We start from the raw sequence: 14276 nt of genomic DNA on the forward strand, positions 1-14276 counted from the left end.
CACCAGCTGTTGTCTAAGCTTATAACTTGTTTCTCACAGTAGAGAACCAACTGTTTGGAGCAGAATGGCTGGGGGAGGGGAAGTCTCACTTCCTTTCCTCCCACCAAGAGAGAATCAAAGAGAGAAAGAAGGATTATTCGCCCTTAATTTAGGAGTGAAAAATAAAAACTACCAGTAGTTGGGCAGAAAAATGTTACAAAGAGCCTTGGAGAAGATTAAGCAGTTTTTCAAACTTCCAATTTGTTCTCTGTAGGAGTGGTCAGGTTTAAGTTCCCATATTGATCAGGCCTTCCACTTAGAAATGAATTGCTTAAAAAGATAACCAAAAATAAAAATCTGAAATGTTTGCTGCCATGGAAATTTTTTGTTAAAAAGAAATGACATGTGATGAACTCCCTATTACATTACAAGAGCAGCTGGCTTACCTATTTTAAGTGGTTTCTACAGGAAGAATTAAACACGTGAATCACACTCAACATGTTTTTTTTTTAAAGTTAGCCACCAGAAAAAAGAAACACATATATTCAAATTTTACTCTTATTTATATCTTAACTATTTAGTTTCTAAAATATAATTGAATTTCATATTAAAGGCTAAACTAGACATGAAGTGATTTAAGAAATGAACTAATACATAAATCTCACAGATGCAGATGAGGACTGTGGATTCTTAACATATGCTGTCTGCTTTTAAACTGAATTTTTAAAATGTATTCTTTCTAAAAATAAAATAAAGATCAGATGACTTGCTTGAAGCAGGTAAGAAGGTTGACCTAGAATTTGCCTTGCTGTTGCACATTATTTGCCATTTTATTGTAAAGAAATGAGGATGTCAGATTCATTTTGCACTTAAGAAATGTCCTGCATATTCTCATTATATTACATCTACCAAACCAAAATTTAAATTGAAAATAGGTGAATATAGGACAACCAGATTGGGGCCAAAAAAAAATCAAAACAGCTGCTAGATGGCAACAAAGAGTCTTTAACATTCAAGATTTAGTAGCCCTAATTATTATTTAGAAATGTGTAATTCAAAAATAGATAACCAACCTAGTCTGAAAAGCTTTTGCAGAAGATTTAGACACGTATATTATTTGAGCATGATGTTAGTAATGAATGCATAATATGTCAAAAAGGCAACTTGTGGGTGGGGGGGGGGCAGAATAGCCAAATGTACTTTGGGCTCTGACCTCATTTCTGCCCATTCTAACCCTACTCATCATAGGAACCCAAGATATGTGGCATTTGACAGGGGAAAAAAACTTAACACCCACAATCACTTAGAAAGTAAGATAGACAGTGTCTAAACTTGCGTAAGTAAGTAAGTAAGCAAGTAAGTAAGTAATTTAAATTTACCAAATTCAGTCCATTGACAATCACATCAGAATGATCATGTGTGAGACAGAAAAGGAAAGCATACTCCTCTTAATATATAAGTGTAGTACTATAAAATTTAGATATTTTTCTAAATGGCATTTATTTTTTCTTTTCTTTCTCCAGCTGACTTTGGGCCCAAATCATTAGAAGGGTTATTTATATATGAAGAAGAACCGGGGTTTCCAGGTTCGGAGAGGAAAGGAAATGATGCTATTGTTGTAGAACAATGGACTGTCATTGAGGTAATTCCCTATTTTTGTTTTTGATAATTTAAGTTATTCTTCCTGATTAATTTCAAGGGTTTACATAAACTCAGTACACAATTAGAAAAATAATATGTGAGTGAGTTTGTGATATCTTGTAATTTTAAACGTACTTGAGGTTTCAGCAGAAAACTCACAGTTCAATTATCATTTTAGGTAATCATTCCTTGTATATATCTTTATTTTCTAGTGTCCATAAAGGCCAAATCTTTACTGTAACAATGGTAGGAGTGGTTGTCACAACTAAAAAGATGTTGATGATAGGCAGTCATTAAAGATAACGTCCTGTTTAAATTTTTAAAAATCCTCAAACAAATTAATATCAGGAGTTTGCAATAATAAACAAATAAATGAAATCTTCAAATTAAGAAATGAAACAAGTGGTTCTGTTAAAGTTGAATTAAATCCAAATGGGATTTTTCAAACTCAACAACAGACTTTTATATTAGAAGTTGTACTTTCCTGAAAGTGATGACAGTAACAGTCTAAAATACTGTACAATATTATCTAACATTTTTGCACCCTGGAGTTTGCCTTTTATATAAATGGTGAGGTAGATTGAAGGGGGAAACAAAAGGAATCACAAGGCTAAATTTGGAAGTGTGAAACAATTGTCATTTTCCTTCTCTTGTACTAGAAAGAAAAACATAGCACTAAAACCAGTGCATTGGCTTCTCTAGACACAAAAGCATATTCCAGAACTTAAAGTGGGCAACTTCAGCATTGGTTCTGATTCAAGTGAGGTGCCCCTTTATGCATGGAAGACTTCATGAAAGGATTAATTTTTGGTCTTCATGCGGAAAAAGGAAGTTTCATCAACCAAATTCAGCTACTGGCCTCCCTATAGTTATCAGATTTACAAAGCTGACAAGTCTCAGATGATCATCTGTTCTTTGGCTTCCCATATTCATCTTTTCAACCATCCACTCTTTGTTAAGATGTCTGGTTCTATACTGTAGTCTCTCAATTTCTATTCCCCGCTTTATTCCTTCTTGTTAGCAGTAAAAGGTAGGAAAGTCTGTTCTTATACAGTAAATTTTGTTGGAACAACTCAGATCCAGCATACTTTGTCTGTTAAATCCAAATTACACTGAGCTCTGTTAAATAGAGGATTTACTAAATTGCCATTTCTGTGTCACATGTATTGAATATTTCATGCTGAGAAGCATCCTCCATTTGGATTTGCATATTTTATATTTTGTAATGCAGGACTCTTTGTCATAAAGTTTGCCTAAGGAGCGGCCATTCGCCGACAACGCATATGTGCAATATCATTTCCACTTGGAAGAACTCATTTCATAGAAGTTACTACACAAAAAAGCTGACCAGTTCAGTTCCCCAAGTGATTCCATAAATAAGTGTTGACAACTGGAATCACTTGGGGATTCTTTGATTAGTTTTTAATTATATCATTATAATTAAAAAGAGCCTCAGTGGCGCAGTGGTTAGAGTGCAGTACTGCTACTTCTGCTGCAGCCGGCTGCCTGCAATTTGGCAGATCGAATCTCACCAGGCTCAAGGTTGATTCAGCCTTCCATCCTTCCAAGGTAGGTAAAATGAGGACCCAAATTGTTGGGGGCAATATGCTGATTCTGTAAAACCGCTTAGAGTGGGCTGTAAAGCACTATAAAGCGGTATATCAGTCTAAGTGCTATTGCTATGTGATCTCAGCAATCACTGTATCATATATGTCAGGGACAAACAATGGATACTTCAGAACTTTTAAATTTCAATTTACCTTAACTGAAATACTTAAAGAGAAGAGAGCTGGGAAATAGTCCAAAACATCTAGAAGTTGCCAAACCCTGATTATAGCTTCAAATAACTCAGACAACTGTTGCTTTTGGAATTCAGAAAGAAACAGGAATAAATTGGGGGTGAGGCAGAAGTGGTATTCAGCAGGTTCTGACCAGTTCTGGAGAACCAGTAGCGGAAATTTTGAGTAGTTTGGAGAATCGGCAAACACCATCTCTGACTGGGGATTTTACAGTATCCTTCCCCTGCCACTCCCATCAAGCCACGCCCACAGAACTGGTAGTAAAAAAAATTGAATCCCACCAATGGGGTGGGGGGAATCTATTCTAGAGAATGTTCATGTGCAGATGAAGGACAGATGAAGTTTTCCCGCCTTTCCCCCCTTCTTATGATAAAAAGTAGCTCCATGGTAATGACATGGCTGCAACAGAAGCTTCTCAGTTTTTTTAAAATACTGTTTTATATCCAATAATTATGCAGAAATGGCTTTGCATGAATTAGAGCTCTTAAGAGGGAAAAGTCCTCTGTATCTATAGACAGATAATTTCTTCTTTGTACTTAGCTTGCTAATTTACTTACATCATTAAAGTCACAATATATATGTACTTTAGGTTCAGTCACATTTAGAAACTAAAGAGAAGATTAGGGAGAAAGGGCTGTGAGGAACAAGAACATTTCAAGACCACACACACACACACATACACAATCTTTTGACCCAATGTAATTTGAATATTTTTGAGGCCATACCAGTAATAATAATATTTATGTAATATAACATCTTTAAAAACTGTTATGCTATTATAGAAACAAAATGATTATTTAACAAATGGAAAAGAAAATGATGTGTACAGTAACTTTTAAAATGTTTGATAAGTTGTAAGATATTAAAAGTATATATTAATGTAATTTCCAGTGTGTTGCAAAACTAAATAAGATTGCTACTCCAGGAATGGGATTTCATTTCTGATTAGACCAGCATTGGGTTGCTTTATCTATAGTAAATATTATAAAATCAGCTTTTGGCATGCATACCACAAATGAACAGAAGTTTTGGCTTGTGTTTTCAGGTCTATACTAAAAATAAAATGGAACTAAACTTAATGGAATTGAATTTCTTTAGGAAAAGTATATGCATGTCTGTGCATGCATGGGCGTATACTATTCTTATTTTTTGTATGTTAATGATTAATAATCCTTTTTTAATATGCATGAACCTTTGGGTTTCCCCTCCTTCCTCTCCACATCTCGTGATTAATCTGTGGAAATACTTACCCTATTCTTACATATATATTTCTGTATCTATTTTTGTTAACAGGACAGTGAAATCAAAACTGATTATGGTCCTTTACTGCACACTTTGGCGGAATTTGGCTGGCTTTTAACATGTGTGTTGCCTACTCCTGTCATCCGACTGGACAGGTAGATGAAATAACAATTTCTCTTGTTATTCCTGAGAATGTAATTGAAGACAAAAGGGGCTAAAATATGTGTGTGTGTGTGTAAACACACACACACACACACATGTATGGGAAATCTCATGAGGTTTTGGTATTCTTGTGCATGATTTTGAAAGACTGAGGGAAGGAATTCAGACCATCATTTGAGATTTGCAGAATGGTGGCTGAATCAGCGACTAAGCCTTACATTTTTCCTCTTGAATGGATCATTGAGAAACTTGAATTTGAGAAATTAACTGAAAATTTATCGGTTTACAAAACAAAAAAATGATGGCTTAAATTAGGAAATGCTTGTTGAAATATGAAGCTGAGGACTAGTTGCTAAATACACAACAAGAATATACAGTTAGCCCTTGACTTACAACAGTTCCTTTAATGACTCTTCAAAGTTACAACATTTCACGTTTATGACCATTGCAGCATGGTCACGTGATCAAAATTCAGATGTTTGGCAAAGGACTCATATTTATGACCGTTGCAGTGTCCCAGGGTCATGTGATCACCTTTTGTGACCTTCTGACAAGCAAATTAATGGGGAACCAGATTCACTTAACAACTGGATTTGCTAACTTAACAACTACAGTGATTCATCTAACAATTGTGGCAGGAAAGCAGTGGTGGGATTCACATTTTTTTACTACCGGTTCTGTGGGCATGGCAGGGGAAGGATACTGTAAAATCTCCAGTCAGAGGTGGCATTTGCCAGTTCTCCGAACTACTCAAAATTTTCGTTACTGGTTCTCCAGAATTGGTCAGAACCTGCTGAATACCATCTCTGCAAGAAAGGTTATAAAATGAGCCAAAGCTCACTTAAAAAATGTCTCACTTAGCAATAGAAGTTTTGGACTCAACTGTGGTCATAAGATGAGGACTACCTGTAAAGCAAATATGAGAATAAATTGAATGCTTCATGAATGATGCAGAACTACACAGGCAGTAAGAGAGGAATATGTGACATCTCCTTGGTATTTATGGGTGATATTCATGCTCATCTCACTCAAATGTCCATCTGAGAACACAACAAATAGTTTAGTTGTCTGCAGGAAGAAAGACTTAATATTTGCAAGTATCTGTATTGTCTTCCATGTTAGTGATTTTTCCTTTTTTAATGTCTTCATAGGATTTAAATGGTCAGCTGTAACCAATAGTAGATTTTTAAACATCTATTTGGTATTTAACCATCAGGTAGCACAATTAAACAATCTCTCTCTATGATATAGTTAAACATCTATCTCTGAGGCAGCTGGCCCATTACTTCAGTAACAATTGAGCAGAGATAGACAGGGGGGAAATCTTTCCATATAATCTGTTGGAGGGCAGAGTAATTTCGGAATTGATTCAAGTAATTAGATATTTATTTCATGAGAATTAGCCTAGGTCCTGCACTAATTCTCTTTAACTGAAAAGCAGTATCAGTGCTATGGTATTTTTATTTTATTTCTCACAGGGATAACAGCATTTTTTGAATTCCCTGTTTAAAAATAATATCTTAGAAATATTTATCTACAGATTAAAAAATAACTTTTAATGTATTTTCTGAAGATGAGCATTTAAAGTTTGAAATGCTTGAATGAAATAAATGTCCTAGGAGTTCCATCTTCTGCCTATTGCAAACTAAAGTGATCAACTGAGAAAAGTTAACAGGAGATATACAGTATTATCCCATTATGCCAATCAGTATCTTTGCAGACCAAATAGCATATCTTTCAAGAAAAACAAGCTTAGTTCATATAGAATGAAGACAAATAGACTCAGCTCATAGATTCCATCCTTATTTTGAGTATTTGTAGATAGCACAAGGGGCATTAGGGAAAAAAGGGAAGTTTGAAATCTTTTATAACCAAGGGACTGTTGCAGAAAACAGCATTTGAGTCATTACATAGCTATCCTGTGGTAGTAATGAATAAGTAAAGCTGTATAGTGTTTTTTTTGAGTCATAATAAATAGCAATCCTTTATTAAAATAAGGCATATATAGATGAGAATCATGAACTATAACTTTCCTACAAATAGAGGGGTAGAGGCTCTCATCACAGCTGCAAAATGTGACCAAAGTCACATGTGAACTAGCTATTCAGTATGCACACCTATGTCCACATATTCACACAAACACACACACACACACACATACATTTTTAACCCTATTCTTAATTTCACATATACTAATATTTTATTATATCAAACTGGATTAAACAGCTCAGCTAGTCTGAAGTCCCTTGAACTATTATACAAAAAAGCAATGCAAATACAAAACTTATTTTCATCATATGCAAATAAAGAAAAACTAATCCACAAAAAACACATTCATTTCTTATGAACCAAAGATTTCTGAACATAATTATTTAATAGGAGAAAGAGGAAATTGTGCATATTTAAAAGGAAATTAAGTCTGCTTTTCTAGCTAGTCTTCCAAAAAGCTCTCCCAAAGATAAAATTCTTTTCAAATATATTGTACTTATTTTATTTTATTTATAAAATGTATAGGCTGCCCATCAAGTTAACTCTGGGCGGCTTACAATATAAAAGATAAAACTATGTAAGCTAAAAACATAAATAAGGCAACACAAAATCCAAACATTACAAGCCAATTAAAAGACAGTGAGGCCAGGAGCAGGATGGAGAGGGGAGAGTAGGAGGTGTTGTTAATAGATCAACCACCTCCACTGTGATGCTCCCCCACTGGAACCCCAAGCTAATTGGCAGAAGAGCCAGGTTTGGACCATTTTACAACTGACGAGAAATAGATAACTTCTCACCTTATACAGAGAAAAAAATATTAATATAAATAAGACACTTATTACACTTAAGACACTTATTACACTTATTCCTCATAGTTTCTAAATCACTGGTGTATCATTCCAAATAACACAACAATCTACAGAAACTGGATGTATAAAAGTGTATTTTGAGCACTGGTTTTTCAACAATTAGTTCAACATATCTATTTCTTCCTTTAAAAGCACATGTGTTGAGTCAGCAGCCTTTCTTAATCAGCTATGGGGGGGGGGGAGTTTTTTTTTAGAAAAGTTAAAAGCTTTCTTTATTGGCTTTTTAAAGCAAGTGATTCCAGCCCTCATTTATAGACTGTGAATCTGCCAGGCAATTGGATCAGCGACATGAATGATACACAAAGCATTTGTGCACAAGGGAATCTGTAGCCTAGAACCCCGCTTTGGCACGTTCATGGCTAAATGGGAGCACTGACGCATCTGGGAAATTTGTTATAAATGGGGAAGATGTTATTTGGTTCAGTTTTAAAAAGTGCAGTCCAAGTTACTGAATTAATTAAATCATCATTAGTTCTTTTTTAGACTGCTAATGATTCTGAATTATAAACATAGTTACTACTTTAATTTTAAAAATTGAGGAAGTGCTGCATTAATGTGTGTGAAACACTTTACGCTCACATTGTCATGAGGCATTGCTCACATGGTTAAAAAAAAGAATAACATGTTTTTCAGTCTACAGTTCTCTGTTTTTCCCACATACTTTGAACTCTGACCTCAGTATGCAAGTGGAATATTAATAGCTTTTACTTTCTGCTAAATGCAGAGTAGTTTTCTTTTGCATCAGTTCACACACAGTTTGTTCAGAGGATTACAGGAATATTAGCATTTGCCCCAAAATAATTCTTTAAATCCTGCAATTAGAAGAGTTTCTGTTTTCACAGTAAGATTTCCTGTGTCCTCTCCCTAAAGCAGATTCACCAAAAATCAACTATAGTAGAAAATGATTTCCCCCCCCCCCAGGAAATGGGGACAGTAGCAAGAAGAGCTACTGGAACTTCTCCCTTCTTACATACATGAAAGTGTATTTTTGCTCAAAGTTTAGGGTGTCATCCTGCGTGCCCATGGGCCGTAGGATTCTTTGGATACCACTTTCCAGAAAACCCTTTCAAGGATTGGAAAATCCCAAGTGAATAAAGCTTTAGAAAAGGGATATTGGACTATTTCAGGGGCAAGTAAAAAAAAAAAAAAAAAGCACTCAGGCTCTCCCAACTCTTGTCCACAAGCCTGACCTTGGAGGAAATTGTATAATTCCTTCGCAGTGAAAGGTGGAAGATGTCAAACATGGATGGAAGAGTACAAATGCTTCTCTGACTTTAGATCTGCCTTAACAGTCAGCAGCCAGCAGGGATTTGGACATCTTAGTGTGATAGTCATTAACATGGTGCACATTATCTTTAGTAGCTGATCATAACTGAAATCAAGGTGGCATAACCTGTCAAAACAGCATATGATGTATTTGATGCATTATGCCACTGCATTTATTTTTTTTGGTAGTTATTCCAATATGAAAATAAGAATATTATATATTCTAATATGAATAAATTCAATTCTTACTGGTGAACAAGTTCAATAATGCCATTAAATATAATATGCAAGTAGCAAATTAAAAAGGCAAAAGCTATGATAAATATCTAATTGAAGCAATGTGTTTTCTTCCTTATTTTTTCATCCACGTCCACCTATATCTTTTGTTACGACAAAATATAAAAAGAAAATTTAACACATAAAACAGATCCTTTTAATGTACTTTCTTTCCCTCCTTCATTTAAATTCAAGGGCAATCCCAGCTTCATTCAGTTCAATTGTGAATTTATCCCCTGACATTTATCGTGTTCAGCATTTTAATAAGACCAGGTCTATTTTAAAGTTGTTCTTTAAAGCAGCTTCAGTGCTACAGCATGGACATTTCTTTAAACTTAAAGTTTAGCCATGAGTTATTAATGTCTTTGATGATTCTATGGTGTCACAACATAAAATAGATGGAGAAAGATGACTTGTTTCCAGAGAAATTCTTAACCTTACTCTTTTTTTAAAAAAAGCAGAAAAATAACTGAGAAGTCCCCTTTTTCCTCTTGTCTTTCTAATGTCATTCATAAGCATTCTTAATGGAATCCCAGGATGTTTACAAAGCTAATGATTAATTGATTGATCGTTTGATTGCCAGGTCATACTGTTGTTAATATCAGGCAGTGTACTAAGCCAATCTTCTAAATCACTGTTTGCAGAATAGGTGATGCATTGACCTTGATCAATCTTGAAAAAATTAATTCTGGTGAAAATTTGGTTAGTTGCATTGATGAGAAGCTCTCAGGAAAAACAAGGGCTATAGACTAGATGAAAAATTATCCTGGAAGATGATTTAACAAGCCACTTTGCTATTGTTGCCAAAAGTAAAACACCCCCTTCCTCCAAAACAAAAACAAATCAACAAAAAAAGGGCTGTGTATGTCTTCATAAGGAAACCCTGGAGGGCAAATTTAACTTTTTGGGATGAACTTAACAACTACGAAGCTCACATATTCTGCCAAACCAAAAGTAAAGAAACTACATTGGTTCTTTGCACCATATGTGGACCCAGGTGATTTGACAATACTTAGAATGAAGGAAGCTCTTTCAAAGCAGACAGATGTAATAATAAGGTGTGTGTATGTGTCATGTTTGTGAAATAAATAAACATGTTAATGAAAACAAAAGGGCTGCCTTTAAACACTCATCAAGATCATTAATTCCTAGGTCAAATATGACTTGACCACATTACTATTAGGGAAAGCCAAATATGTACTATTTACATTAACAGATGTAACAAATTTGGGCATGACTAGCTGTTCATACACCGAAGAGAAGGTAATTTTAGAGGCTGCATTGCCTCTGAATAAATTTTGCAAGTACATTTCTTTTAAATATTAAGAGAAAAATTTGGTTGGAAAAGTGTAGTCAGTAATTTCATAAAAATTATGTTGATGTTCTGTAATTTTGTTTTTGTATAGGACATTTCATCCTCAATTATTCCAGAAAAATGAAAATATGATGGGGTGACAGCTGACTTAAAAAACTTAAGGGAGAAATTCTTTTAGAACAATGTATAAATAAAATCATAGGTCAGGATTGGGAAGCTACCAGTTCTGCCCGGCTCTATAGAACCGGTAGCTCTGAAGAACAGCAGACACCGAACTGGTTCTGTGTTTGCTGCTGTTTGGCCCACCTGCCCACCTGGGCTCTTACCTGTCCTTTATTTCCTGCTTTTTCAACTTCAGCTGCTTTCCGCGGCACAGCTGAGGTTGAAAAAGCAGGAAAAAAGTGGCTTTTCAAATGCTGCGCACCTACATGCAGCGCTTTTCAGCTGTCCGGGCGGCACAGCTTAAGTTTTTTTACACGGGCGCGTGCACGCAAAGCACGCATGCACGCGCAAAACATAGTCACTGAACTGGTAGTAACAACGGTTGAATCCCACCCATCATAGCTACAATATTTAGCATTGAGAAGAATTACTTTGTAGATAGGAATGAAATGGCATCTGACAACAGGCCCTGATAGCATATTCCTTGCTGAAATAGCATACAATTAAATTTATGGTGACTGAAAGGAGTACTGTCTCTTTTGCTGGATACTAAAAGGTAGGCAATATATAAATAAATGTGTTATATACATGCACAACTATGTTTGTTGTATGTGGCACCTCACTAATAAAATATCTAGTTTCAGCCTCATTAATTCCAGTGAATACTGCAGAATAGTATATGAACAAAACCAGAGAAAGAATTTTAAAAATAGTTTTTTTAATGTTTCAGTGAAGGCAATCTAGCCACTAAGCAAGTTGTTTTCCTTCAGCGGCCAGCTATGGGGAACCCAGCTGTCCAGATACCTGAGGTAAGAATCACAATCTGAAATAATCCCTGCTTGCTCACTTAAAAACTACTCCTGTGTCTTGCCCATCATGTAAAGGGGCAAAGGGCTCATGAAGGCAAAGGAGATCAGAGAATTCAGAGGAGTTTATCCTGCAAGACCATTTGAAGCTCTTAGGCATGCCCCGAGAGTCCGCAACACCTATATGACAATATGTGAAAGAACTTCATTATTACTGAAAGCACTTCTTTTTTCCATGCCATTATAAAGAGTGCATTGTGTAGAGTTATGCAATTACTAGGATGAGCTATGTGACAAATTGTTATCCATTTCCTTCTGAGATAAAAAGGACATTGAAAATGAAAGATTCAGAATATTTTGCCAAAGTGATGTCCTTGGATGATCTTTTGTCTGTTTCCTTATGCACTTATGTATTCAGCTTTTTTAGCAGGATGTGGTGAAACTAATAACTGTTTTATTTCTGGCCTACAGTCACTGTCTCCGTGTAGAGTCCTAAGGGTCAAAAACCGATTAACATTTTTTTTCTTACAAGGCATCTCACTGCACATTCCTCTGTCACATCCAATCCTACCCCCTTAATGTTTTTGGAAGCCAAGTTGTCTCTTTTATTTTGAGATTCCGCATTGTTAATTTATCTCATGGAAGAGAAAAGGATCAAAGAAAATAGCCACAGGATCAATTGGGTTTTTTGCTCAGTTTCCTTCTTTTCTTCCCTAAAGCAGTCATGGCAACAAGTTACTAAAAATGCCTAAAGTCTGGAAATGTTTAAAGGAAAAAAAAAGGGAAAATGCAAGCTGATGACATGTTTTCATACTTGGTCTGGGCACCAAAGAAACAGAAAACTGAATATGAGAAAGTTTAGCAGAATCCATTTATAAGAGGTTGCATTTTGCAAATGCAGGGCAAGCATGACTTGAATTCTTACACATTTCAGCAATCACTTCCCTAGGGCAGCCCCCTCCCTTCTCAAACTTCTTTTGAAAAGCTCCACTGAAGAGGGTGGGCTATTATGCTAAGCAAGGGCAGAAAAGCAGTCTATTTCATGTTTCATGAAGGAGGCCTGCATCTCTTTAATTTTTTTCTTTCCCCTTAGCCTAGGAGGATCTCCTGATTTTAAAACTATATTTCTTGGGGTGGGAGCAAAGGAAATTAAAACAGATGGAAGGGACAGGAAAGCAGGTCACATGCCACATTTTTGTAGATTTCATTGAGGGCTGGATCAGCACTGTGGTTGTCTGCCAGGGGCTGGGGGGGAGGGGCATGGCCAGGGTGGTGTGGCTGACTAGACATGGTCTGGGGGACATGGCCAGCTCGACATTTTGTGGGGGACGCCTGTGGGCACCTGACAGGGTTGGAGAGGGAATCTAGGTGTCTCCGGTAGGTGGGGCGGTGGGTGGGAGGCCATGTGGGATGAGGTGAGGTGAGGGAAGGGTGACTGCAACTGGAAACCGTCGGCCATCGCGCACTCACCACCCTTTGTGCACGGGGGACAATGGTTTCTGGCTGCACGTGCAGCCTGCTGGCCCCTCAGTTGGCGCACTCTGTGGCACTGGACCCCGCTGCCATCACCAGGCTGGCCACTGAAGCTGCAGGTGCAGCAGCAGCATCAGAAGCAGATGGAGGCAGAGGGAGGTACGTGATGCTGACTGCTGGATGAGCTTACTCTGTCCCACTCTTTGTTTTGGCTTGCAGTTGGAGAGCAGGTCATTGTTGGTCATCTTCTTGGCAGCCTCATGGCCTTGGCCTGCCTGTAGAGCTTATTCCTGTCGTGCATGCACCTCGGTGCTGCCACCACCGCTTGGTAGACCCACAGTGTGCCTCCCTGTCTCTGCCTGCTGCCGGTTCTGCTGCTGCACCTACTTGGAGGGCCAGCCTGGTGGTCGCAGCGAGCTGCAGAGCCCCACCTCTTCCCCACGGGTGCATATACCCACACTCACATGTGAAAGGCTGGTGAGTGGGGCATAGAGACACTAGTGCTGGTGCGGCATTGATCTGCAACCTGGTGGCATCTCTCTGGGCCAGACTGTGGCCAGCCTTAGATCTGTGCTGTCGCTTCGGCCCCGCTTCCTGAGTTTGTGCATAGGAGGCGGCAAGTGTGCAAGGGCTGGCATCCTGGGTGAAAGGGAAGCGCTCAAAACGCAGTCCCCAGGGATACCAGACCCCACACACTCATCACCTGTGCACACACCCAAGGGGCGGGGCCAAGGTGACGCCACAAATCTAAGGCTGGAGATCAGCGCCCTGTCGACCTGGGTTGAGTTGAGGCCCTGAGGTCCAGTCCACTGTTTCTCAGGTGGCCCTGCAGGTCAAATCTAACTACCTTGAGTTTGACACCCCTGTTGTAGACCAAGTCCATTGCTTCAAAAAGAAATACATACAGATTTTCAGAAACTTTTATTCCTGGAATGTCTCAATGAAGTATTTCTTTCTAATTAATTTTAATTTGTAGCAATAGCAATACCACTTATATACTGCTTCATAGTGCTTTACAGCACTCTCTGGCAGTTTACAATGTCAGCACATTGCCCCCAACAATTTGGGCCCTAATTTTACGGCCTCGGAAGGATGAAAGGTTCAATCAACCTTGAGCTGGTCAGGATCGACCTCCTGGCAGTGGAATGCAGAGGTAGCCTGCAATACTGCATTCTCACCACTGCACCACCACAGCTCTAAACAGACTGTTTTGATTTGCTGAGTAATATGACACCACAATTGTATCAATTAATTGTCAGTGCTGAGACTAAACTTTAAAATTTTTGGATTTAAAAAT

At 37.5% G+C, this 14276-nt stretch overlaps 1 protein-coding gene across 6 annotated transcripts in view; it reads left to right on the forward strand.

The window, feature by feature from the left end:
• Positions 1-14276, forward strand: part of RFTN2 (raftlin family member 2) — a 30716-nt gene that overhangs the window by 11103 nt on the left and 5337 nt on the right. For all 6 annotated transcript variants that reach the window (XM_087949525.1, XM_026667946.2, XM_087949526.1 and 3 more), the window contains exons 7-9: positions 1503-1621; positions 4713-4816; positions 11431-11509. In XM_087949525.1, coding sequence (XP_087805651.1) covers positions 1503-1621; positions 4713-4816; positions 11431-11509 — 302 coding nt within the window. The remainder of the gene's footprint in view (positions 1-1502; positions 1622-4712; positions 4817-11430; positions 11510-14276) is intronic.

The sequence above is a fragment of the Notechis scutatus genome, chromosome 1 (genome assembly GCF_049901735.1).
Source record: "Notechis scutatus isolate UNSWTSFEM ecotype Mainland chromosome 1, rNotScu1.2, whole genome shotgun sequence".
In the NCBI taxonomy this organism is placed as follows: domain Eukaryota; kingdom Metazoa; phylum Chordata; class Lepidosauria; order Squamata; family Elapidae; genus Notechis; species Notechis scutatus.